This window comes from Artibeus jamaicensis, unplaced genomic scaffold, assembly GCF_021234435.1.
Source record: "Artibeus jamaicensis isolate MK-2021 breed Jamaican fruit bat unplaced genomic scaffold, CSHL_Jam_final scaffold_847, whole genome shotgun sequence".
In the NCBI taxonomy this organism is placed as follows: domain Eukaryota; kingdom Metazoa; phylum Chordata; class Mammalia; order Chiroptera; family Phyllostomidae; genus Artibeus; species Artibeus jamaicensis.
Window position 1 is genome coordinate 20,527,873 of NW_026522057.1, and position 27,188 is coordinate 20,555,060.

Genomic DNA, 27,188 nt, shown 5'->3' on the forward strand with positions numbered 1-27,188 from the left:
TGTGACATTTCTCAGTGTAACTAAACATGGAAGAGCACGCTCTCTGTAAAATGCGTCACTCTCTAGTAGTTGTGGGATGTAGTCATATTTGAAGCTATGTGCTTCTCCCGTCCTCTGGGAAGATTAACCCGTGCTTTCCAGCGTCAGAGAGGAGTCTCTGCTCGTCACCTGCGGAGTCTGAAGAGGGTCCGTGCAGCTGCTGCCCAGTGTGCACAGTCGGTTTGGTTCCGGACCCCAGGGCGGCGTCAGCAGGCGATGGTGTCTTGATAGGCCTTCCGCGTGCTTTGTTTTTCTTCAGGCGGAAGGGGAAAGCGAGGAGCAGTCATCCACAGACCAAACCTCTGCTGTCAAAACCAAGAACGTGTTCATAGCTCAGAACGTGGCTAGTCTTCAAGAGCTTGGTAAGATACCTAGTTGTTGGCAGAAAGCTGGTTCCTCTGCTTTCAAAAATTCCTTGAGTGGGAAAGAATCAGACAGAAGCTCATTTGTAAGGTCAAGCTTTTTCATTAATTCAGGTGGCTCAGAGAAGCTACTGCGTGTATGTCTGAACCTGCCATATTTCCTACGCTACATCAATCGGTTTCAGGACGCCGTGTTGGCCAATTCCTTCTTCATTATGCCTGCGACAGTAGCAGATGCCACTGCTGTTCGTAATGGGTAAGGTGCTCCAGGGGACCTAAACTGTGCATTCCAATGCTGCCCTCAGAGAGATGAGCTGGTCATTTTTACGGCGTGCCTACTTTCAGATTATGGAAGCAAGTGATTCACAGAGATGCTTTTGTCGTCTTCTCTGTTGTGTTCCAGTTTCCATTCACTAGTGATCGATGTGACCATGGCATTGGATACCCTTTCTCTACCCGTGCTGGAACCTCTCAATCCTTCTCGTCTGCAAGACGTGACAGTCCTCAGCCTGAGTTGTCTGTATGCAGGTGAGAAGTTACAATGTCTGATCTCATTCTCTCAGTCAGCGCAGGTATACTTTCTAGAAACCATGAGATTCTTCTGGGGCATCTGCCTTTACTTACTCCCTTCCCCCAAGGACCATCTAGTATCTCTTCTAGGTAAAAGGAGGTCCCAATAGGATAATCTTGTGAGTTGCCCTGTTGTTCAACAGCCAGAGTTGTGTTGTGAGCATATTTAACTCCATCGTGTGTGCAGATAGTAAGTGTCTCCTGTGTGAAAAGCAAAATGCCAAGTACTGTTGGGGTATCGAGGTGAATGGTATGTCGTCACTGCCCTTAAGGAGCCTGCACCCGAGCAGACGGACCACGTAGTAGAGACCCATCTATATGAGTGATGGACCCATCTCCTGAGAAACAGGAGATGCCCAAGGCAATGCGACGGGTGCAGCTCACTGGGGCACACACCAGAGGGGGCGACTGAGCCTTGCTGTGGGGCAGGTGTGAGGAAGGCTTTGGAGAACATGGGGCGTCTGTTTATACACATGACACATGTTCTTCACGCTTCCACAGGATCCCCTGTCTTTCTGTTGAACATGCGTCCATGGCAGTGGCGCCTGACAGCTGGTGTTTACTCTTAAAGTTATTGTTACCATGACTTTTTAACCCCTGGTTTTAAATATCCTAGTTCAGGACGTCTTGGAAGGTATAACAATTTCTGATGTTTACTTGGTTCTGTAAGTGAGGATTTGAACAGCCTCGGAAACCTGACCTTGGGTGCACCAAGAAATTAGTGAAGTTAATCATTTTCCTACATTCTTTGAACAGCTTATTTTGAACCTCTCTGTTCAAATAGGAATCTAAAGATGAAGGCATTTTCCACCATGGAAGTCAGCAGTCATGAGGAACTGACTTCTCTGGTGTGTCTTGTAGGGCAGGAAGGATTTTAGCTTGGCTAACTCTAGGCCGAGGCAAAAGCAGGGCCACAAGTGTTCTATCTCGGGTTTGGGGAGAGATAGAACACTTGTGTGTGTATTAGCGAGTGTTACAACTGCAGAGAAAGTAGGCCCGGTCACCGAAGGCCTAGAAATGCATTCTGAGTCCCTGGGACCACACCTTGTAGACAGCAGAGACAGCTGAAGATGCCGAAGGGCGGCGTGGTCTGAGCTGCGCTTTGAGAAGAACGTCTGCGCAGTCGCATGCAGGCTGTTTGGTGTGGGGAGGTGCTGGCGGCACAGACGCTCCAACACGGAAGGACACACGCATGGCCTGAGCTGGAGCAGCAGCAGTGAGAGTGGAGAGCTCAGGGCGCGTGTGACCACGTGCTCTCTCCACACCCGTTCCCAGTGTTTGCTTCTTAGTCCTCTACCTTTGATCTTGGCATTTTTAAATTGGGGATTCAGTGATTTCAATTTTCTGGGAATTTTTCTTTTTTTAAGTAACATCTTTATTCTTTAAGGTTTTATTTACTTTTAGAGAAAGGGGAAGGGAGGGAGAAAGAGAGGGAGGGAAACATTGGCATGAGAGAGAAACGTCGATAGGTCGCCTCCTGTGTGCACCCCAACCAGGGACTGACCCGCAGCCCAGGCCCGAGCCCCGACCGGGAATGGAACTGGTGACTTTTCATTTTGCGGGATGATGCCCAACTGACTGAGCCCCATCAGTCAGGGCATCGGTTTTCAGGGACTTTCTTAATATCACATGGATCTCAGTGCATTCAGTCAGTAAGGATTAAAGATTCTTTGAAAATTCTTAGTTGGGTTTGAGATCCCAGATTTGGTTTGTTGTTGAAATTTGATCACTTGGGGTCATATTTAAAGAAAGGGGTTATATTTATGTCCTTGATGTCTTCAAGAAAAACTAAATATGGGATTTTCCCCATAATCTTAAGAAGTTCTTTAAAAAGTATTTAAAAATTAATGAATTTTACTTTTAAAGCAGTTTTAGGTTTCAGAAGCATTGAGCAGATTTTACAGAGTTCTCATACAGTTCGTTTCCCGATACACAGTGTTCATTGTTGACTTAGCGCATTAATATGAGACACTTGTTATAATTGAACCAATATTGATATGTCATTACTAACTGAAATTTAGATTAGGGTTCCCTCTCTGTGTGGTAGTTATGTGTATTTTGACAGATGCATAATCTTATGTATCCATTTTCATTGTCTCTTACAGAAGAGTTTCACTGCCCCCACACCCCTTCCTGCTTCACCTAGTAATGCCTCTCCCCTCTCCCCACCCCAGTCTCTAGTACCCACTGATGTTTCTGCTGTCTGCGTAGTTATCTTTTCCAAGACGCCCTGCAGTTAGAATCAGCTATATAGTATGTAGTCTTTTGAGACTGGCTTTTTTTTTCCCCTTAGAATATGCATTTGTTTCCTCTGTGTCTTTGTGGCTGGATAGCTCATCTCTTTTTACTGCTCTTTATTTGTATATGAACCACAGTTTGTTATCCTTTCAACTTTTGAAGGACATTTTGATTGCGTCTATTTCTTGGCAGTTACGAATACAGCTACAGTAAATATTTGTGGGCAGGTTTTTACGTGGACAGAAGTTTTCAGCTCATTTAGGTAAACACCTAGGAGTATGATTGCTGGATCATATGGTAAGACAATGTTTAGTGTTGTCCGTATGGAATTTACTTTCAGCAACGATAAACTCACTGACTAGATTGTGATTGGGTTGTTTTCAGTTTCATTTTCGGTGGATTCTCGGAACTGTACCGGGACTGGAATCTGTGCATCTTTTTTTCAGGCGTGAGTGTGGCGACCTGCATGGCCATCCTTCACGTGGGCTGTGCTCAGCAAGTGCGGACGGGGTCCGCGAGCTCCAAAGAGGACGACTATGAGAGTGATGCAGCTACAATCGTCCAGAAATGCGTAAGCCAAGCCTCCGGGTGCCCTGGTGGTTCAAACGGGGGGACGTGGGCAGTTGTACTTTCCTCTGTGACAGAGGAAAGGACATGGCGTGCTCTCCACACCCCTCCCCCTGGGTAGCGGGTCTAAGAGGTAGGCGTTCGGTTTGTATATCTGGCAGGTTGCACTGCAGAAAGCATGCGGTGTTGTGGTGGCAGTGACCTTGTGAAAGATGAGTCACTCAGTCGGCATGTATGTTGGAGGGCTTACCACGTGTCAGTATATAGAGAGTAGAGACGCACGGTGGTTTCAGATAGTGATGTCAGATAGTGATAAGTATGTAGGATGAATAACCGTGATAGAAAGCAATCTGGGTGTGTCACTGTAGGTTGGGTGGAGGGGACACCTGTGGGGTGCCATGTGAGCTGAGCTAGAAGAGGGAACCAGTGCCACATGAAGAGGAGGGGAAGTGGGACAACTGTGTCATTGGAAAGTGACTTGAAGATATTTTGGTCTTGAAGCTAAGTTAGGTAGGATTTAGCATTTATAATATGTCTGCTCAGATTTCTCTGTATGTTTGATATTGGACAGCTTGAAATCTATGATATGATTGGACAAGCAATCTGCAGTTCCCGCCGGGCTGGTGGTGAGGTAAGAGGCATGTCTCTGCTATGTGCAAGTCTTGTGGCCTCTAAGATGTGTTCTTCACTTGTAACCCGTAAGAGGTGTATGTTCATAGTTTTCTTCTGTGCCTTTGTTCAGTGACAGCTGACATTCAACGTTTTAGTAATTTCAGGTGTCTCTCCCAACAGCGCTATCAGAACTTCCAGTTGCTGGGTGCCTGGTGCTTGTTAAACAGCCTGTTCCTCATACTGAACCTCAGTCCTACTGCCTTGGCTGATAAGGGGAAAGAGAAAGACCCACTGGCCGCACTCCGAGTCAGAGACATCCTTTCTCGTACGAAGGAGGGCGTGGGCTCTCCTAAACTGGGGCCTGGCAAAGGGTACGTGTCTCTGCTCGCCACTCTGCTGTGTCCTCTTCCGCCATTCTCTGCCCACGGGGCCCCGGTCATCTCCACATCAGTAGGAAGGTGTCCCTCCGTGCCTGGGTGAACGTGACGGCCCGATGATGACCACAGGCTGCTATCTCTGTCCACGTCAGAGCTGTGTGGCTTTGGATGAGTCACTCTTTTTTTCAGTCTTGTTTCCTTATATGTAAGAAGCAGAAAATTCCTGTGTAATACATATTTCAGAATTTGTGTGAGGTTCACATCAGGAAACAAAAGCTTTTGTATAATGGGCTCAGTTGATTTGGAGGTGATTGCTCCCCTTGCGTGTTTACCTGTAAAGAAAGGGTTCTGAGCCCTGGCTGGTATAGCTCAGTGGATTGAGCATGGGCCTGTGAAACAAAGAAGCGTTGCCAGTTCGATTCCCAGTCAGGGCACATGCCTGGGTTGTGAGCCAGCTCCCCAGTGAGGGGTGCACAAGGTGCAACCACACATTGATGTTTCTCTCCCTCTCTTTCTCCTTCCATTCTGTCTAAAAATAAATAAATGAAATCTGATTTAAAAAAATAAAGAGAGGGTTCTGTCAGGTCCTCCTGGCTTGCTTCCCGAAACATTTGCCGCTGTGTTGATGAAGTCCGGGCATTAAACGCTGCCTCCTAGAAAGGAGGTTAGCGACGTGGCTTGTGTGCTGTTCCAGGGTGTGTTTTCTAAGGACAGGCAGTTCTGGATTTTACCTCTTCACTCCGTCCCAACCACGCCGGAGGCCCTTATTCAGGCGCTGGGGATCCAGCACAATCAAAGCAATGTCCTTGCCTTTATGGAGTTTATTTTCCAACTGGAACAATACATCTGCTTGCTCAGGTTTCTCTGTATGTTTTTTTATTGGACAGCTTGAAATCTATGATATATTTGGAGCAAATATACTAAGTTCACAATAGATTACGTGTGAGTGTTATAAAGAAAAATAAGCTAGAGCAAGGGGCTGTTGTTTTAGTTAGAGTGGTCAGGAAAGATCTCTGAAGACAAGATGTGGAGAACCTGTATGAAGTGACAGAGTGAGGCATGCAAATATTTTGGGTAGAATGGTGCAGGTTTTGAGGTAGAAGTATAGCTAGGCATTTTTGATGGTCAACAAGTTCAGTATGGCTTGGATGGGGAAATTGAGGAGGGAGAGTGGTAGAATATTAGGTCAGAGGGTGAGCCAGGGGCCAGATCACCGAGGGCCAAGTGTAATCTGTAGGGGTACGAGGGTTTCAACAGCAGGTGGTGTGAGCTGATTGATGAGTGATTTGGGAATGCAGCTTCTGTGTGGGGAATAGACTGCAGGGTCAGTAGAGAAAAGGGGGGCAGAACAGTTAAAAAGCTAATGCGTCACTCCAAACAAGAGAGGAAGGGGCTCGGGTAGGGTGGTGGTGGTGAGGACAGAGAGGAGGTCAACTCGGGGTACCTTTTGAAGGTATAGCAGGTGGGATTTGCTGATGGCTGGGGTGCTGAGTGAAAAATATGACGTCAGCATTTTCTTTGGTGTGAGAAAACCTGGGTTGTGTAATTTTCTGAGCTAGGGAACACCAGCTCAGGAGTAGATTGGGAGGCAGCAAGGGGCAGAACCAGAGTGTAATCTTGGCCATGCTGACTTCGAGATGAATGCCAGACCTTGATGTGAGGCGTTGAATAGGCAGTAGGGTATGTGAGTACAGAATTCAAGGAAGAAGTCAATTCTGGATCTCATTCAACAAGTTATTCACTGGGTGTCTTCTCTGCCCCAGGCTCTGTGTTAGTCTGGAATGCTTTGATGAACAAAAAGTAGACATTCCCAAGAGACAAAGTTGATAGATATCTGTATGAATATCAACTTGTATCACATTGTATCTAGAGTGCATTGTAATGGTGCCATTTGACCTTGGTCAGGGCAGGCTTCCCCGAGGAAGTGTTCTGAACTGGGCGTTGGGACGGTTGGCAGCACACTCACGCGTAACGTTTTGGACGACAGCAGACTGCACGTGCAGTGGTGGTGCGTGGACCGTGTGGCCTGGGTGTGCTGTAGTGTGTGTCAGTGCGCTCGGTGATGCCCACAGGACGACGCAGCGGCATTTCTCAGAACGCGTCCCGTCCTTAAGTAGTGCATGACAGTGAGCTTCAGGCAGAGTAGAGGTGAGTTCGTTCTAGAGAGGGCGGTGGTTTGTGACGTTGGGAGTTTGTCCTTGGTCTTGGCCTTGTAAAGAGAAATGGGCGAATTCCAAAAAGTTCTTCTGTTCTTAGCAGTAGCACTTACATGTAAAATATGGTCATTGTTTCTTGAGGTTTAAAATGAATACATGTACAAATTTATAAGCTACAAACCATAAGAAAAGGAAAAAAAGGTCACCTAAATTAGTAAACATTCCGTCAGACATTTTTCTGTGCACATATACAAAATATATTTACAAAAATAGGATCACTTATAAAATACTGTTGACACCTTTTCAGTGAACAAGCTCTGTAAGTTCTAAACAGCTGACTGTATTTCACTGTATAAACATTACCATAGTTAACTAATTACCTTCTTAAACACTTAGTTTTTTTAGCTATGTTTTTTAAACCTTCTAAAACACAAATCTTTGTGAACTTGTTTAATTATCCCCTTGGGATAAAATCCTAGAAGTATAATTGTTAGGACAAAGGGTGCCCTTATTTACAAATTTGAGCCCTGGCTGATGTGGCTGTGGATTGAGTGCAGACCTGCAAACCAAAGGATCGCAGTTCGATTCCCAGTCAGGGCACATGCCTGGGTCGTGGGCCAGGTCCCCATTAGGGGGCACATGAGAGGCAACCATGCATTGATGTTTCCCTCTGTCTCCTTCCTTTCCCCTCTCTCTAAAAATAAATAAAACCTTTGAAAAAATAAGTGAAAAGTTGGAACGTGGCCACGCCGCTCTGGTTTGCCTTCCCTCCGCTGTGTGGCGTGTGCCCCTCGCCCAGGTTCTCTTCGACGGTGGGAGTTGTTAGTGTTCACCTTCGCTGGCACCGGAAGTGAAAGGCGGCATCCTATCGCTCTTATTTGCATATGTCTGTGGTTACTGGTGTGATCGTGGTCCTCTTCACGTGGTTACTGCTCATCTTCATTTCCTTTGTAAACTGCCTGCGTCCTTTGCCCTGCTTTTCTCTTTGGTGTTTGTCCTTTTTTCTTACTGATTCACGTGAGCTCATTGTATGTTAGATATACTCAGTCTTTGTCATGTGATCATTTGGACAGAAAGAAAAAGTTTTATAGAGGTTGGTAACTTTTAACTTTTTCTTCTCAAAAGAATGACTTTTAAGAAGTTCAGGTACCATTTAAATGTCAGCATCTTCACATGACCGACCCAGTTGTCTTGAACTGAGAGTTTCCATTTAAGGTCCATGGATTTTGAAGTTTCTGTAGTCCTGGAGTTCTTAAAGCCAGTGGGTCCTTAGGCAGGCCACGGTCGGGTTTCAGGGAAATTGTGTGCTTCTGAAATTACATGCAGATTCTGTGCTTTTCCCCCTGGGGGCAATTCCACAGATTCTGAACGGGGTCTGGGACCCCCAAAATGGCAAGATGCTCTGTGTTTAAGGTTGTACTTTATTGTGACTTATCTGAAGGATTGTTCTTTCCTCGTCTTTGTGTAGGCATCAGGGCTTCGGGGTGCTCTCAGTCATACTGGCAAACCACGCTGTCAAGCTGTTAACATCCCTCTTCCAAGACCTGCAGGTGGAGGCCCTGCACAAGGTGAGGGGCTGTGTTCGGGGGTCGGCAGAGGGCTGGCCGGCTGCTCTGGGTAAGCTGGCTTGATCGGTTGGTTGTTTCCTGGTGACTCAGACGTTGATTCTCTTTTGATGTTTACCTTCAGGGTTGGGAGACAGATGGTCCCCCTGCGGCCCTGAGCATTATGGCCCAGAGCACCTCCACACAGAGGGTTCAGCGGCTGGTCGACTCTGTCCCGCTGACGAACTTGTTGCTGACATTGCTCTCAACTTCCTACAGGAAGGTGGGTGGGGTGATGCCATGGGTAATTGGGAATATCTTGTATAAGAGAAACTTCCCAAAATGAGGAAGACTGACTGAAAGCTGTGACCTTTATAATGCCAGATTTGTGGTAATCATTTTAGAGATGACAGGAATTCTTAAATGATTCCAAATGATTCTTAAATTATTTGAATCTGCTGTTGGTCATTAGCAGCGTGATACATACTGCCTGGTGATTTGGGACAATTGGCGTGCCAAAGCAGAATCATACAAGACACCACGGAGATACTCCTTTTCAATTCTGGCCCACATCTCTGGTTTTGGAGTGCTTTTGTAGGAAAAAGCCATGAGAGTCCTGAAGGGAGCTAGTAGGAGAGCTACTTGTTGGATATAGAAAAACAGAATAAGATGGAGAAAACGTTCCAAGTGGTGGATGGGGTGAGGTAGGAAGGTTCCCGGGTGGTGGTCGCCAGCTCCACCGCTCTCACTGCTCGCCTAGGCCTGCGTCCTGCAGCGGCAGAGGAAGGGCTCCATGAGCAGTGACGCCAGCGCCTCCACCGACTCCAACACCTACTACGAGGACGATTTCAGCAGCACGGAGGAGGACAGCAGCCAAGGTAGAGCCCTCTCCTTTCTGTCCCCCAGCAGATGAGCCGTGGAGTGCAGCAGGAAGTGTTCCCAGCGGTTCCTCTGCTTCCCTGTTTGTCCTTTTCTGTCGGCTGCCTAGCCTGGATCTTGATTTTATGTGCGCTGAAGGTGACCTATTATTTAAGAGTAAGCCGCGCTGTTGAGGACTGAATAAAAGGAACTACTGTCTGCAGAGTCCAGGTTGCATTTCATTCCGTGTCCTCCAAAATCAAATACATCTCAGTTCGTGTTTCTTTTTCTAAAGATTTTACATATTTATTTTTATTAGAGAGAGAAAGAAAAAAAGGGAGAGAAAAATCAATGTGTGGTTGCCTCTTATGCGCCCCCTACTGGGGACCTGGCCTGCAACCCAAGGCATGCGCTCTGATGGTGATCAACTGGCGACCTGTTGCTTCGCAGTCCGGTGCTCAATCCACTGAGCCACCAGCCAGGGCTCTTTTTGTGTTGACCTGTTTTGTGAACTTGGCTCTGAGCTTTCCCACTTGAACTGAAGAGGTGTGCGAGGTGTCGGGTCTGGCTGTTGCTGTGCGTGTGTGGCCTGGGGAAGCTGAGGGAGAAGCTCCACACTGTTGTCTCGAACAGCGGGAGGGTCTGGCATTCCCTCCTGCCTTAGTCTGGCGAGAGACTGAAAAAGATAAACATCTCAGATTCTTTATAATCAGGTGTTTGGGACCAATGTACAGTATTGTAAAAGGTACGATTCTTATGTTGGGGTTTACAGTTAATAGGCAAGTAAAAAATTTGCTCTTGAAAAAGGGGAGGGATTTTGAGGAACAAGTATGAAAGACACAGGGATGAGGACTAGGAGGGGAGGAAATGGGAGGGAGGTGGGGAGCACGGGGCAGGGTGGGGGCTGGGATGGGAGAAATAGACAAAAAACTGTACTTGAAAAATAACAATAAAATTTAAAAAATATATATGTATTTTTTCCAATTACAGTTTACACTGAATATTATTTTGTATTAATTTCAGGGGTACAGTATAGTAGTTAGATGATCATATACTTTACAGAGTGCTCCCTCTCATATTTTTAGTGCCTAACAGGAAACAAATGCTATTGTTAAAAATAATAAAAGGGTATTTTGCAAAAAAAAAAAAAATTTGCTCTTGAAAATATTTGGTTTGTTGCCAGTAAAATAAAGTGAGACTTTCTCTTCCTTTGTGTGTGTGTCCTCTTTAAAAAAAAAAATCAGTTTGTAACAAAGAAAAAAAGTATCAGTTTTATTGAGGTCTAATTTATATAAAGTAAAATGCTTCCATTTTATGTTTCAAATTTTTCAGTTACAGTTGCCGTACAATATTACTTTCAGGTGTAAAAACATAGATGAGCTTTGACAAATTTATGTAGTTGTGTAACTGCCACCACAATCAAGATAGCCTTGTGTTCCTTAGACTTTTTAAAAGTGGATGCACTAACATTTTTAAAAAATGTGTTAATGTCTGTTACTTTTCTCTTCCTCTGTTCAGATGATGACAGTGAGCCCATTTTGGGGCAGTGGTTTGAAGAGACCATTTCCCCCAGTAAAGAGAAAGTGGCCCCTCCGCCTCCGCCCCCGCCCCCTCCACTGGAGAGCTCTCCTAGAGTTAAAAGCCCCAGCAAGCAGGCCCCTGGAGAGAAGGGCAACATTCTGGCCAGCCGCAAAGATCCCGAGTTGGTAAGAGGGGATTTCTGAGGCCTAGGGGAAGGAGAAACTGGGAGAAAGTGTGTAAAAAGCAGATCATTTGAACTAAAACATTTTCTAGGATGGATAACTGTAACATTTAAAGGTATTTTTACTTAGGACTTCAATGTGTTGGTTATGCTTAACCGAGGAACACGTACTCTTGGTGTTCCTCTGATTGAGAGTTACTAGTAGCATAGCCTGTGGAGTTAGAGGTGAGTTTCAGTCCTGCTTTTCTCACGTTCTGGCTTTGTGACGCTGGGCAAGACTCTGACCTCAGCCTCAGTTATGTCCTTTACTGGATTGAGGGTTGTACCTGCCTCGAAGTGTGGTGAGGGGTTAAGAGCCCTTTGCGTAGGTTTGGTACATGCTAAGTTCTCACTCACGATTTTTCCAACTAGCGTTTATTGATGACACGCTCTGTGGGAGCCCCTGTTCTGAAGCCATGTCGGCAGACAGGTCAGATGCAGTCCTTGCTTTCATACAGCTTAGCCTCGTGAAGGGTCTGGACAGTCAACATTGACACAACAATTCAGTTCAATTTTAATAAAGAATTCTATAATGATAATACAGGCTTCAGAATTGAATGTATCAATAATGTCCAAGAGCTTGACAAATACAGGACCTTAGAGGAGAAAGACGTGAGTCACTCTGTGTGGAACTCTCCCGTTGCCCTGCAGTGTTCTGTGAAGTCTTGCACCAAACCAACATACCGTTTTGTGTAACTGGTAGAATTACAAGGGAAGGGCTGTCCTAATCAAACTTAGTCCTGCTGTAGGTGACTTAAAATCTGGTTTTTAAATTCATTGTATTTACTGCACGAGGCCTGTGGGCCTGTTTCACTTGCTGTTTGCAGGCAGTGTTTGTAGGGGCTCTGGACTTCTGGACCTGGCGTCAGCGTTTCGTGTGTGTGTTTTAGTTCTTAGGTCTCGCGTCCAACATTCTGAACTTCATCACCTCTTCCATGCTGAACTCTCGGAACAATTTTATCAGAAACTACCTGAGTGTATCTCTCTCAGAACACCATATGGCTACCCTGGCCAGCATCATTAAGGAGGTGGACAAAGATGGACTCAAGGGTCAGTCAACAGGGTGTTTTTTCTGGTGGAGTTTGGCTGTAAGCAGGGTGGTGCGATACACTCAGTAGCTGCTGGAGTGATTGGTTTTCCTGTGTGTCTCCAGGTTCATCAGATGAAGAGTTTGCTGCTGCGCTCTATCATTTCAACCACTCTCTGGTCACTTCTGACCTTCAGTCACCTAACCTGCAGGTTAGTATGTGCAATGTCCAGTGAGGCCGGGAGCTCTCTCCATCAGCTCTCAGCAGGCTGCAGTTCTTGTTGCTAAGCAACACCATTTGTCATGGGATCCCCACAGTGGAGAGAGTGCTGAGAGAATATTCTACTGTGACCTCTGCCTTAGTTAGGATCATCGAAGGGAAAGAAAATGTCACAGTGAATTTAAAGAAAAGGAAAAACTACAAAAACAAACAACTCCTGATGACTATGCTACTAGAAAAACGGACAAAATAAGTGGGCGATTTTTAAAGATATAATTATATCCAGGATGTGTATATATGGATATATATATACACACATATATGTATATATGGATACACACACACACACATAAATACCCAACAAACATAGGAAGTGTTTGTCATTAGTAATCTGAGAAATGCAGATTAGGAGGCGTGTTTCAAAGGAACCAATCACAGGAGATGGATGCTGTCATGCGCATTCCTCCTGCAGACCCACCACAAAGGAAGTCCAGGGTCTCGTTTGTGGACTTGTAAATCTTACGATTTTCTCTCCCCACTGAAGTAGCTGATGTTTGGAATTCTAAATTTGAAATTTCTCATTTCATTCGTTTTACATGTATTTATTTTTGTGTTTATAGTTCTTAGGTTTTAAAAATTATTTTGTTGTTTCTAGTTTTTTTGTTTGTTTTAAATATTTTATTTATCTTTAGAGGGGAAGGGAAGGAGAGAGGGAGAGAAACATCAATGTATGGTTGCCTCTTGTGTGTCCCCTGCTGGGAACTGGCCCGCAACCCAGGCATGTGCCCTGACTGGGAATCGAACCATGATCCTTTGGTTTGCAGGCCCGCGCTCAATCCACTGAGCCACACCAGCCAGGGCTCGTTTCTAGTTTTTATAGCAAATGATGTCGTGTTCTACACAGCCCTTTCAGGCCTTTTCCACTCAGGCCTTTTCTCAGTATTGTTGAGACCATGTTGCTAAGATCCATCCATATTTTTGCATGTTTTTATAGTTCTTGTTTTGACTGCTGCATGATATCCCGCTGTCTTCATGACTGTCCCAGTTTCTTCATTCCCCTCTGCTCCTCCCACAGGCCTTTGGGTCCTGTCGGGTCAGATCGCAATTCCAGGTGTTGCAGCGATCTTTCTTGCATGTCTCCCCTGTCCTGTTAGGACTGTGACCAGGGGTAGAGTTGACAGGCTGTGGAGTATGTGGCCTTAGGCAGATAATGCCCAGTGGCTCTTCTGAGCAGCTGTGCCCAGTGTTACTGCACCGGCACTGTGTCAGAGCTCACAGGTTCACGCCCAGCGTTCGCCAGCGTCAGGTGCGCCTGGTAACTTTCTTACGTTCGAGGTCAGGGCTTCTCGATCTTCATCGTGCATAAGCATTCCCTGGGGAATTTGGTAAAAATGCTGGTTTTTAGTTACTGTGACACTCCCCTCCCCCAGCGGAATTTGGTAATCTCCAGTAATTTGCTTTACTGTTTTGAACATTTTTTTTGTTATTCTTAAGATTCTTTCAGTGGATTCTCAGAATCAAGATACAGTTGAAAGGCTTGCACTTATCCTCAAAGGGACATATTCCAGGACGCTGTTTCAGGAGGTTAAACTTGATTCTCATAACCCCAACCTATTCAAGAAATTCTTAAAATTTTTCTTCTGTTGGAAAGATAAAAGCTGTTTATACTTACCTACTGTTACATGAGGACATTTGGGCGGGGCAAGAAGGGGAACACAGATGGAGCAGAGAAGTGGTTGACGTGCGAGGTGAAGAGGAGGAAGGAGGAAATGCGTCAGTTAGCATACGGCCGCTGTCCTGCTGCTTACCAGTCCCTTGCCCAGATCTGAGTTTATTTAGGGAAGTTTCAGAGTTCGTAGACTAGATCTTTGCCTGCTTAAACTTGCTGAAGTAATGGGGAAGAAAGGTTTCTTTCTGGAGAATATTTAGGATTCCTCGAATTGTGTTGTCCTCTTGGCAAAGCTAATCGCAGGCCTTGTGTGGACATGTAGCCTGGTTGCCTGCGGCTGCTGGCTTCGTGCAGAGGAAACCCTCATGCCTCCCTTTTCCTTCCATCTCCAAACATGGGACTTTGGGGTTCTTCCCCCAGATCTCACAGCTGCGAGGGGGGGAGGTGTAACCTAGCCGTCTGCCGCTGGGCGCCCTGCGGAGGACACTGTTTCCTGGGGCAGGCACAGGGCCAGTCACCCAGGTGTGTGACTGCTGTTGCAGGAGGCACACAGTGTGCCCTCAGGGAGGTGAGTGACATGCGCCTCAGTCTGTGCGAGCAGACAGAGGTCAGCTGCGCCTGAAAAGTTGTGTTCAGCTGTCTGGGACATAAAGAACCGTGGTTCTGAGTGAGATTAGTAGACCTGTTTTCCACTTAGAGAAGACATTGAAATCTGCTTCTCGACGACTTTGAACGTACTGGGTAGAAGACGTTTCACCAAGAGGCTGTGGGAGAAGACGTCCTTGGTTGGCGTGGCCCCTCTGGTTTCTCACGTGTGTCTAATAAAGCATCTGCTCTGGTGATTTGTGTCTCTTGAAGCCCAATGAGAAGGCAGGCTTTGTCCACTTTTCCATTGGTGTTCTGCTCCACTGGCCTTGGGTGATGGATTAGCTCAGTCTCTAGCCCTGCTTTTCAGAGAGGAGGTTGGGGATGGGGTCGGAAGTTCCAGTCCTCTAATCACATGGTTTTTTTGGCAGCCAATCCCCATCCTGAAGCTGTCTGGGACCCGCCTATCTAGGGCCTCACATCATTAGCATAAACTCCGGTATCACTGAAAAGAGCTTATTATGATGAACAAAAGAAGCTTCTTTAACCCCTACCACTAAGGAAATTACCAGAGTTTCAGGCCCTCTGCACTAAGAATGGCACTAAGACCAAATGCACCTTTTATATGTCTCCATATCAACAGCAGAGGGTGGGGTGCGGGACAGGATGACTATTTAAAGATGAAGTGCTGGGTGGGGGTGGAGGTGGTGACCACAGCTGCGCAGTGCGCATGGACTCCATGCCTCAGAACTGCGCGCTGAAAACAGCTAAAATGGCGGTCTTAAAAGATTTTATTTATTTATTTTAGGGGGGGAAGAAGGGAGGAAGGAAGAGAGGGAGAGAAATATCAATATGTGGTTGCCTCTTGTGCACCCCCTACTGGCATACGTGGCCTGCAACCCAGGCATGTGCCCTGACAGGGAATTGAACTGGCCACCCTTTGGTTTGCAGGCCAGCACTCAATCCACTGAGCCACACCAGCCAGAGCTAAAATGGTAAATTTTATGTTGTTATCTTATCACAAAAAAATTACCTTGCACTTTTAGTACTAGTTTGTTGCTAGGACTACTAATTGTTAGCCTCTGTATTTATTATTTTGTTACTGTTAGTGTATTTTTTATTATATTTACTGTTACTGATAGAATTCTAATAGTTTAATATTTAGTGGTGATCTAGGTTCATTTATTCAATAAGTATTCATTGAACATTTTCTGTGTGTGGACACTGAGGAATAGTTGGCTTGAATTTCTGTGGGGTCAGGAGAGAAAGGAGGTTTGGTGTGGGTAGCGGACCTAATAGAGAGAGCATGGGAAAGTATTTGCATGGGATGAAGGACATAGGGAGGAGGAGCTTAAGGTGTTGCTGGGGTTTACATCTCAGATGCAGGCTGGCAGGATGCTGTGGTCTTTACTAGGAATGGAGTCAGGAAGGAGAGTTGGCTGGGGTGTAGCAGGAGTTGGAGGCGGCGCTCAGCCTGTGAGTTCCTGGGCGTCGGTCAGCTCAGAGGTTGCATTTACTCACGGATTACTCACTTATTCCACATTTACTCAGAACGGTCCTTTGGGTTTTACGGGAGGCACTGTTTGCCATTTTCTCTGTTTTTAAACACAAATGAGTTGATATCAGCTTACTGACACGACTTTTTTTCAGTCGCTATGGTAGGGCAGTCTTGAAGCCATTGTGTGGCCTGGAAAATAGCATAGCTGAGTACGAGGCTCCCCTTTAACGAAGGAGTCGACTGAAGGCCATTGGCAGAGGCGTTTTCTGTGACTGCATTGCTTCCTCTGTCGGTGTGTTGCCTTCCATTCAAACGAGAAAACAATTTGTGTGTTTTTGTATATGAGTTGTACATTGTAGGTTATCAATGATTTTTAGTTTAAATAGTTGCCATTACAATGGAAAAGATCATCTCAAATATGATATTTTGAGGTGCCAGTGGGATGAAAACATCTAGCAAGCAGTTGGAAATGTGAGTCTGAAACTGAGTTAAAAAAATCAAGGTTGCTAATAGCTTCGGGACTCAGTGAGGCAGTTGCTGGAGGGAGGAGGAACAGATGGAGTGGAAAGATAGTGAGGGAGACGCAGGCTGAGGCCGAGACCTCAGGAATGTCCGCACGGGAGAGGGGCGGGTGAGGGTGCTCGGGAGGGGTGGTCAGGCCAGGGCTGGCTCGGTTTTACTTCTTAGAAAGTCGGTTTTTCTTAACTCAGAGATAAGAGGGGTTGAAGTGGTAAGGAAAAAGACAGGTTCCTGAGGAATGTTAGCTCATTTCCACAGCTCTGAGACCTGAAAACTGACGCACAGTAAAAGCCTCACCTAAAAAATATCGTATAAAGAACATTATAAGGAATATATGTACATTAACTATAATCCTTTCACCAAACCTATGATTTTATTATTTATCTGTTTTCTTCTAGTCCCTATCCATATAGTTTGCATCATTTTATAGTTATAATCAGAACACTGATACATTTTTTTGTTGTCTACTTTTTCAAATTTCATATATATTGTGTTTTTTACATTTACCTTGATCTTTATAATGGCCACCATTATGGCTGCATGTCACTTGAACATTTAGATTTTTTCTCTAGTTATTTTTTATTACAGTAGTGCTACAGTATTTATTTTTTGTATAGCCAAGGCATATTTATTTTTTTGAAAGGTTTCCTTGAGTCAGGGATGGAAAAGTCATTTACGGCTGTGTTGAGCGTAGCGATTAAGAATGTGGGTTTTAGAGGTAAACCTGGCTTTAGTCATGATCTTAAACCACTCGGAGCCATTTCCCTCATGGGTAGAGTGCAGCCCACGCCCACCCCGCGTCACTGCCCTGAGCGTTTGTGTGACAGTGTGCACACAGCGCTTAGCCTGCAGTGGCTGCCCACACGTGAAACCACTCGTGACATGAGTAATTATTCCCAAGGAATGAGGTCCTCTAGGATGTTTTATAAGAATGTAATTTAACTGGCAGACAGAAATTTATCCTGTGTCCTGAGGTACCCACGATTTGTGTTTTCTGAAGCCTAGTGGGAGAGCAGGCTTTTGTCTGGCTTCCACCGGCGTCCTGCGCAGTCGGCATGTGTTGGAGAAGACAGGTTGCAGCCCAGACCACTGGGCTGGGAGCAGAGCCCAAACGAAGGGCAGGCTGCAGCCGGGCAGACGGCGACTGCCGCTGTGCGCCTCGGCAGCTTGCGGGCCAGATTGCTCTGCCAGTGCTGCCAGGGTAGGTTGTCAGACCTACGGGGTGTTGGAGCTCCCTGTGCCGAGTGTCGTTTGTAGTGCGTGACTGATTGTGGAGAAGATGTCCGCTACTGTGGTTCAAGTTTTTTTGGAAAGCAGACTCCTCATGTTCCACCCGTTTGGCACTTTACCTTGTTTCTGCTGTCTCAGTGCCTTTTTTCTGTTTCAGGACTTCCCTTGTGATGCTGAGTAGTGACAGATGTTTATTTACTTATGAAATAAACCTGATCTCCTTCATTTAAATACCCCTGCCAGCATTAAAAAGTGACACTAGGGAGCATTACTAAGCTTTTGGCCTGGCTTGCTGTCTTTTTCCTAACGGTCTCTTGTGTGTCTTTCATGTCAGAACACACTGCTGCAGCAGCTGGGAGTCGCTCCCTTTTCCGAGGGCCCGTGGCCCCTGTACATCCACCCTCAAAGCCTCTCTGTACTTTCACGCCTCCTGCTCATCTGGCAACATAAAGCTTGTGCTCAAGGTGACCCTGATGTCCCCGAATGCCTGAAAGTTTGGGACAGGTAAGAAACTGCCAAGAGAAGCCTTGTGGAGAAGGTTCCTTACTTTGTTTTATGTTTGACTCCTTTATAGTTAATCTGTGGCTCTGAGGTGGTGCTCTGATGATCGTATTTAAAGTGATGAGGGTGGAGAAGTGAGTTTCTGGTGGCGGGGCAGGGGGAAGATGTGCTGTTTGAAAGACAAGAACCACGTGGTGTGGAAGTATCAGCACAGGAGGGATTTGGTAGCAGTTATGAGATAGTACCTGACTTGTGAACATAACCAATTTTATCCTGACCTCATTTTTTGGAAGCGAGGGAACAGAGAAGCCAACGCTGTCTTTGGTTATATTGCTTTGAACATGAAACCACTTAGAATGACTTGCAGTCCTTTTTGGACAACTTTTAAAGATTTATTTTACTTGGGGGAAGCTCAGGTTAATCATCTAAATCCTCTTTAGACGAAGACCTATATTTGTCATTTTTGTTTACATGGCTCGGAGTCTTCAAAGCAATTTGATTTTCTCTTCTCCATTCTACGATCAAATAACTCTAATGCTGGATTTGAGAAATTGTAAACCCTCTCGTATGCAAAAGACCCTTCATTTTTCCTGGTGGAATCTTGCAAAAAGGCCAGGAGGAGGAGGGTGGGGGTGTGGTGAGGGAGCCCTCATTAAAACACAAGCCTCTTCTCTAACAGCCAAAGGCAGTGAGAACAGTTGGCCACATTTACTTCTTTATTTTTATTTATTTATTTTGCATAAAGCTCTTCCGACAAGTTCTCTGAATAGCAGAGAATTGAGTTATAATGTATATGACTATTATCGTGCACTGCTTTAACCTGTACTGTAAACTCTCAAAACAAAAATTGAACTCTAGAATCAAAGTATAGGGAAAAGTAATATTTGTTTCTACCTGACCAGGTTTGGTAATTTAGAAAAAGGCACCATTTTTGGGAGCTTGCAGTTCTGCCCACCGTCAGGCATGGCTGGTGGGTGTTCACAGGCAGTGCTGGGTGGGGCGTGGGCGAGCCTGGCTCTTCTGTAGCCCAAATTTAGTTTTCCTCTTTCATTTGCATGTAGCCCTTTGTCTTCCTCAGTTTGCTGTCTTAATTTCTGCGTTCAACACTGGACATTGTAGCACTTGGGGGGATGTTCTGACTTTTCCTCATCAGACATTCTCTCCTTTTCTCTGGGGCAGGTTTTTGTTGACCATGAAGCAGAATGCCCTGCAGGGCGTGGTGCCCGCTGAGACAGAGGACTTGAACGTGGAGCACCTGCAGCTGCTGCTCCTGGTTTTCCACAACTTCACCGAGCAGGGCCGGCAGGCCATTCTGACTCACGTCGTGCAGATCATCCAGGAGCTGAGCGCCAGCATGGACGTGCAGACGCGCTCCGTGCCGCTCGTCCTGGCTCGCCTTCTGTTGATCTTGGATTACCTGCTCCACCAGTACTCCAGAGCCCCCATGTATCTGTTCGAGCAGGTGTGGACGGGCGTGCTCTTCTTGCTTTACTGGTTGTTGTGGAGAGTGTTTTCGTGCTAGGTTTCCGAGTAGCCTTAGGATGCCACTCGGCCTGAGTCTGCGCGCTCACACTTTGTTTAGCCAGAAGCGATAAGTATAGATTATGTGACTCGATGAGTTTGTTAAAACCCGGGTGTTGTCCTTTGGACGGACCTTGTGTTGTCCAGCACAATGCCCTGAGCATCAGCCCTCAGGGAGCCTCTGTTGCTGGTTGAGAGACGGTGGGAGCGGAGTTGATGGGTTAGTGACTTGCTTTGTCGAGGTCCACAGTGAGGGTGGGAGGGCCAGGTCAGGATTTCTACTCAGCATTTCTTAAAATGTGTTGTCGAGTACTATTCCCTCTATACTTCAGCAAAAAAGACACTTTCCAGAAGTCACAGGAAAATCTAAGATTTTCTTTTAGTTTGAGAGTTCCCCAAACTTTGATGCTTTAGTCTGCGTGGCGCCTGGAGTGAGAAGCAGCATGGTGACTGTGTAGCTTTCTTACTCTGAGTATTTCTTTTCAAAGGTGCAGCATAACCTGCTCAGTCCTCCTTTTGGGTGGGCAAGTGGATCCCACGATAGCAGCAGCCGCCGGACGACCAGCCCCCTCTATCACGGATTCAAAGAAGTAGAGGAAAACTGGTCCAAGCATTTTTCTTCAGGTCAGGAAGACTGCCAATAAGAAACTGACTCGCGGGTTCTCCTTGGCGGGGCGGAATTTGGAGCTTGGAGACTCCTTGAGCATCACTGGTCATTGGTTTACTCTGCTTCCCGTGGGTGGCGGATACCTGTGGATCCAAAACTTTTTCAGAAATAAGTTTCACATATCCAACATTTATTTCAAAACAAAAAGCATTGAGATACAAGAATTAGGAAATCTTCTGTCTGGCAGGATGTTCTAACTTGTGGCGTAAATTTCCTTTTGGGGGATACTCAGGAAATAACAGGAGCCGTGACTTTCTCTCGTGTTTCTCATTGTCCATTCTTTTGATGAGGTGCCTCTTGTGTCCATTTTTAGTATGGGTTTGCTGCTGTCCTGAGGATTGCTAGATGTTAAGTATGTTTTGTGGAAACTTCATCCAGCGTTCATATGAAGTTACCATCATTGGCATCTCTCACTAGTCCCTTTGATACCAGGAGGACAGCATTTAAGTTTAGGGCGGTCAGTCTAATGGTAGAACTGTGTTGGCTGACTTGATCATAGAGCGTGTTAACTCCTAGAGTAGTGGTTCTCAGCTGGGGGTGATTGTGGCCCCACCCCCAGAGGGGACGTTGGGCAGTGTCTGCGGACATATTTAGTTGTCTCAAGTGGGCGGACGCTCTCGGTACTCAGTGGGTAGAAGGCAGATGGGTGCCAGACCCCCTGCAGTCCACAGGGCAGCCTCCCACAGCCAAGTCGTCGAGCCAGCACGTCGGTAGTGCCAAAGCCAGGAGACCCTGTTCCAAAGTGTTTCCTTAGTTTTATACTTCACAGTTGTAAGAGTTGAGAATAAAGTAACTCTTTTCATTGGTGCGTTGTTTTTCAGACACTGTGCCGCAGCCCAGATTCTACTGCGTCCTGTCCCCAGAAGCCTCCGAGGACGATCTGAACCGACTCGATTCTGTGGTACCAGGAATTTTTAAAACCCCATTTTACATGCGGATCAGGTGGTTTCCACCCAAATCAGTCTGTCCCAGGAAAGGGGTGCATTTTTGTAATGAGGGACTTGGGTCTGTGTTAAGGTTTGAGCTTATTCTAAAAGGAACCTGTTATTTTGAGGTCCATTTGCTGGGCTCCCCTTTTGCTGTAGGGGTTACCCTTCCTGGTGGTTCCCACCTCTGACACATTATTCGAGAAGACTCAGCATTTTCATATGCCTTATTTTAATGGACAGAGTTGTCTTATCCTAAAGCCTGCACTTGGGTGCTGACGATGGCTCAGAAACTGACCAAGGGCCCTGAGTGGCAGTATTGCTGCAGAGAAATTAATTCATCAGAATTTAAATGAACTAGTTTGTCAATCCTGAGGTTGAGAGTGGGTAGAGAGTAGGAGAAGCATGTTTTCAAATAAGAAAAAGTGATTGTCTTTCTCTCTTGCAATTAGGCGTGTGATGTTCTCTTCTCCAAGCTTGTCAAGTATGACGATCTTTATACTGCCCTGACATCCCTGCTCGCAGCGGGGTCCCAGCTGGATACAGTCAGGAGAAAGGAGAACAAGAGCGTAACGGCTCTGGTAAGACCGTGGCGGCCTGGGCTAGTGGCAAAGTTTGGTGTTTGTTGGATAACTGGGTAGCAGTTCAGCCAGAAATTTCCTTCTAGGACCTACTCAGTTTACTGCAGATCTGTTTGCAAAACTGACTGATACTTCAGTATTTTTATGTAGTTAAGGTGGTTATGTTCATCTTAGAGATAGTTTTGTCTTCTTTGGTTAGCATTGGAGAAAGTGTGACTTTGAGAGTTAGTGGCCACCTAAGTACTCCATCTCCTGTGAGTGCCCAACGGGTAATGCCGTGAGCCTCACACGTGAGCTTTTTCTGTGTTTGCAGGGATGTGTCTCTGCCTCTAGAAGCCACAACAGCAATTCAGGCCACAGAAGGGGCCCGCTGATGGGGGGCCTGCCAAGGAGAACGTCCTGCTTTCTTCTGGTGTTTGTTAAATTATTTGGGGAGTCAGAGTTGTCTAGAAGAGCTTTTTTGGCCTGTGAAGTGTGCAGGCCACGGAATGAATTGTACGTGTGTTTTCACACACAGTTCTGCTTTATCATCAGCCATGTTCTCTAGAAAGACCCGAGAGCCACCTCTCAGTTGAAGAGCGAGACTCCATGCTGTTGTGCTTTGAGGGCTGTGTTCGGAGCCATCCTCACTCTTGGGGAGGCCTTGAGGCGGTGCTGCTGCCTCTGAGACTGCGCCTTCTGCTTCTTCCAGGAGGCCTGCGCCCTTCAATATTACTTCTTGATACTGTGGAGGATCCTAGGGGTTTTGCCACCATCAAAGACTTACATGAACCAGCTGGCCATGAACTCGCCCGAGATGAGTGAATGTGACATCCTGCACACTCTGCGGTGGTCTTCTCGCCTCCGGATCAGCTCCTATGTCAACTGGATAAAGGTACCACGGTGTAACAGCGCTTGCTGCTCGGGGTATTCAAGGCCAGTGTGCTCTGCGCTGCTGGGAATTTTAAATATAAGAGTAATGAAAACTTCACACTCGGTCTATGTTGATCTCCTGAACACTTTTCTCTTGCTGTCCGGATAGGATCACCTTATCAAACAGGGGATGAAGACCGAGCATGCTGGCTCTCTCCTAGAGCTGGCGTCCAGCAAGTGCAGCTCAGTGAAGTACGATGTCGAAATTGTGGAGGAATACTTTGCGCGACAGGTGTGTTAGTTCTGGATCCGTAATACGGAATTTGGCTCATGTCACGGCCTTCTGCCACGTCTAATTAACATTTTGGTGTCTTTAAAGATCTCGTCGTTCTGTAGCATCGACTGCACCACCATCCTGCAGCTCCACGAAATCCCCAGTCTCCAGTCCATCTACACCCTGGACGCCGCCATCTCGAAGGTCCAGGTCTCCCTGGATGAGCACTTTTCTAAGATGGCTGCCGAGACGGAGCCGCATAAGTCACCCGAGATCACCAAGAACCTGCTTCCGGCCACGCTGCAGCTCATTGACACCTATGCGTCGTTCACCAGGTGTGATGGGCCGCCTGCCCGGAGCGGGGAGGAAGGGCTGGCTTCCTTCAGGAGCCTGAAAATTCCTAAGGATGAATTTTGTTATTCTAAGTACTATTCACTCTTCAAATCCCTACTGACTCGGAATTTTGTCATACTTACTTACTTACTTATTTATTTATTTAGATTAGCTTAGGGTTGTTTTTCTTTTTTCCTTCTCCATAATCAAGAGGTGTCTGATGAAGGAAGTTTCAAATAGTTCATTAAATGTCAAGAGAGTTTAATTTTTATAAATCTTTAAATACTTTCTAGCATTTTACTTGTAAGATACAAAGAAAGAATGGAATTTTTCCAAACACTGTTGTTTCTGTTATTCGCTCAGATGAAGCTCTTTAATGCTCTTTAAATTTTATAGTATTTAGCTAGAGAAAAAAAATTCCTAGTGAGTTAGAGTATATTGAATTCCAGCTCTTTCTATAATAAACACGGCAAATCATATGCCATATAGAGTCGTTTGTTCTTCATGATGTCTGAGTATTTTAAAATTCATTTTCCATGTATAATAGTGAGAGTTTATTTACGAACCAAAAATTCTGGCTTTCTTCCTGTTGGCAAAACGGACAGAACGGGGCCTGACTCCCCTCACGTTGAGCTGGGCGTGAGCTGGGAGCCGGGTGCACGGGGCCCTTTCAGCTCAGTCACCGTTCAGCTCCTGCTCCGTGGGCCTTCCACGCTGACAGGGGTTCAGATGCTGTAAAACTTAACTGATGTCTTCTAGTGTGGGTGCCTCCCGCTAGAGAGAGGACTGTTGCTTGAGGTCGTGAACAAGTAAAGGTGGATCATAGATACGAGGGCTTGCTGTGGGCCAGGTGGGTCTTGCAGGTGCAGGGCTGCAGCAGTAGCAAAGCTACGGCCCTGCCCCGGGGGCTTGTCGTTTCTCATCTGCCCCGTGGGGCCAGTGCTCTCTGAACGGAGCTGTTGACAGGTGTTCCTGGGCAAACAGGTGTGGGGAGTGCTGGGTAAATAAAAGTGAACAGTTTTAAAACATACATATATATAAATGATACTTCTCAGAGCCTTTATATACATCGTCAGTCTTCCAAGGCCAGGGGAAGAAATACCAATACAGTGTTCACTGTTTCCCACACTCATTTATGTTGGAACTGGGCTTTGGGAGCGGGTCAGAACTTGGGGTATTCTTTGGGGAACAGCTACCCATTGGAATTCTCATGAGACCAGAAAGGCAGGAACTGTCACCTATAGCTACTAGGTTAGGAAACTGAGGTACAGTTTTCTCAGTTTGTCCAGGGTTAGTTTTTGTTAACTATCACAGGAGTCCTTTGGCTCTTACACTTTATCCTGTTTTTTGGGCTTCTTTTCTTTTTTTCCCCCCAGAGCCTATTTGCTACAGAACTTTAATGAAGAGGGATCCACTGAAAAACCTTCCCAGGAGAAATTGCAGGGCTTTGCTGCTGTTCTGGCAATTGGCTCTAGTAGGTGCAAAGCCAACACTCTGGGTAAGTGAATGTGCTTTTGCATTTTACCGTTATTGCCAGTATGACCAGTGCTACCGCTTCTCTGCCTATTAACCTGTCTGCTGGCATTTACCATTTACTGGACACTTTCTGGGCATTGAACATGGATGGGTTTATCTATTTAGATCTTCAGAATAACCTCACAGGGTAAGTATTGGTATTATCTCTTTTTACTCATTAGGACACTGAGGCTTAGAGAAGTTATTTGCCCCTAATTCGATAGCTTTTTTATTTAAAGATTTTATTTATTGATTTTGAGAGAGGGTAAGGGAGGGAGAGAACCATCGATGTACGAGACATCGATCCATTGCCTGTCACATGCCTCCAGCCACGGTCCTGGCCCACAACTCAGGCTTGTGGGAATCATGCTGACTGGGAGTCAGATCAGCAGCCCTTCGGTTCGCAGGCCGGCGCTCAGTCCGCTGGGCCACACTAGCCAGGGCTCTAATACTGCATCTTGTGAGTGGTAGAGCTGGGATCTAAATCAAGGTCAGTTGGTTCTAAAAGGTTAGGCTCTTTTGTTGTGAACATAGATCTTTGTTCCTTTTTTCATTTATAGAGATTAGGGAGATCAGCGGGCTAACACTTCGTGCTTGGGGAAAACCTCCTCTTAGTTAGGAGTGATCTGGTAGAAATGTAGGATGGAGAATTAAAATGACTGCAGTTAAGTACAACAGTTACCCTTTAAAATTTCTAGCCATTTGTATTGTCCTGAATTTCAAGCTCTAAATAATCTTTTGATACTCAAATATTTTCACTTTCAGAAATTAAATTTCACTACTTCCTTGAATGTTCTTAATGATTTCTGCCCTTTTAAGATTTATCTTAAGAAGAAAAAGGATCAAAGCAATACTTCCTCATGGACGGCGTAGCTGATGTTTAATCTAATTTAATTCACTTTACTTGCCAGATTAGAAAGTGAATGTGGTGGGAAATGAATAGCTTATGATTAGGCTGCTGGCTATTAACCAGTTAGCTAATTCTTGGACATAGTACTGCTATTGAAATGTCCATTTACACCACCTTAGTAATTATTTTGACAGCCTGGGCTGTGGCGCTTCTTTTACTGCATTTGAGCTTGACTTTTTAAATGCTGTGACCTGTTCTTTCTCTTTGGTGATGATCCCTGATCCTTTTGTTGCTGCCAGGTCCAACACTGGTTCCGAACTTACCGTCGTCGGTGCAGGGTGTGTGCGAGTCCTGGAACAACGTCAGCACCAACGAGTTCCCCAACATTGGGTCCTGGGTGAGTGTCTGTCTTCCAGGAATCGGGCTGTGGAGCACAGCCCTCCTGTGTCCTGCTGTTATTCTTTGGGCCGAAAGCAGCTCCCGAGACATATTTGCATGCTGCAGTGTTATTTGCTGTGGCTGAGTCAGTAATCAAAGCCTTGAACTACCCTGCTGGTACCGTATGATCTTTTTGCAAAGAAGTGTGTGTTACTGTGTTGCAGGGCAGCTGCTCAGCCTCAGTTTCTTCATCTGTTAAATACTGGGACGAGTAGACTAGGTCTGTTAAGTGTTAAGTGCCTGGCACATTATCTGGCACATGAATTCTCAGTAAATGCTAACTGTTTCCTTTCCTCGCTGGGTTATGTCAAGAACGTGTTCCTCTTGCTGCAGTTTTATGGAGCAGCTTTTAGGTTTTCTAGGCTTTTAGAAGACTGTTTATCTTCTGTCAGTTTATTTGAACTTTGCATGTGCTCTATTCTGATTTCCTCTGTTAACAGATTATTCTGGTATTACAGTTCTTTGCAAAAGCCAACTCTTATAATCTCTTTATACCTTTTTTATAATTGTGACCTCAGCTTACATCACCTGGAGCTATAATACAAGGATAATTAAGATACTTGTAATGGAGACCCAGCTGCATTGCAAAATCCAGATTCTTTTCAATCAATAGAGACAATAATTTCCACATTGAATATACAGTTGACCCTTGATTAATACAGGTTTGAAATGTGTGGATCCGCTTACAGGTGGACTTTTCACTTGGCCCATGCGGTTCAGTCCAGCAGTGTTCAAATGTCAGCTCTGGGGTTGGGGGCTTGTATTTGTGGAGCGCCAACTGCAGTTACAGACAGATTTCAACTGCGTGGGAAGTCAGTGCCCCTGACCTCCAAATTGATTAAGGGTCAACTACAGTATATTCTAACTCTTTAAAAAAAAAAAAAAAGATTTTATTTATTTATTTTTAGACAGAGGGAA

The 27,188-nt window shown here is 45.7% G+C and overlaps 1 protein-coding gene across 5 annotated transcripts in view; it reads left to right on the top strand.

Moving 5' to 3' along the window:
* UBR4 (ubiquitin protein ligase E3 component n-recognin 4) overlaps positions 1-27,188 on the top strand; it is a 118,646-nt gene that overhangs the window by 9,005 nt on the left and 82,453 nt on the right. For all 5 annotated transcript variants that reach the window (XM_053660551.1, XM_053660552.1, XM_053660554.1 and 2 more), the window contains exons 6-27: positions 299-401; positions 516-657; positions 805-929; positions 3,656-3,780; positions 4,348-4,407; positions 4,569-4,759; positions 8,390-8,489; positions 8,611-8,748; positions 9,226-9,343; positions 10,842-11,029; positions 11,955-12,114; positions 12,218-12,303; positions 18,147-18,316; positions 19,493-19,775; positions 20,323-20,458; positions 21,323-21,402; positions 21,880-22,008; positions 22,700-22,882; positions 23,030-23,152; positions 23,240-23,469; positions 24,844-24,965; positions 26,132-26,229. In XM_053660551.1, coding sequence (XP_053516526.1) covers positions 299-401; positions 516-657; positions 805-929; positions 3,656-3,780; positions 4,348-4,407; positions 4,569-4,759; positions 8,390-8,489; positions 8,611-8,748; positions 9,226-9,343; positions 10,842-11,029; positions 11,955-12,114; positions 12,218-12,303; positions 18,147-18,316; positions 19,493-19,775; positions 20,323-20,458; positions 21,323-21,402; positions 21,880-22,008; positions 22,700-22,882; positions 23,030-23,152; positions 23,240-23,469; positions 24,844-24,965; positions 26,132-26,229 — 3,090 coding nt within the window. The remainder of the gene's footprint in view (positions 1-298; positions 402-515; positions 658-804; positions 930-3,655; positions 3,781-4,347; positions 4,408-4,568; positions 4,760-8,389; positions 8,490-8,610; positions 8,749-9,225; positions 9,344-10,841; positions 11,030-11,954; positions 12,115-12,217; positions 12,304-18,146; positions 18,317-19,492; positions 19,776-20,322; positions 20,459-21,322; positions 21,403-21,879; positions 22,009-22,699; positions 22,883-23,029; positions 23,153-23,239; positions 23,470-24,843; positions 24,966-26,131; positions 26,230-27,188) is intronic.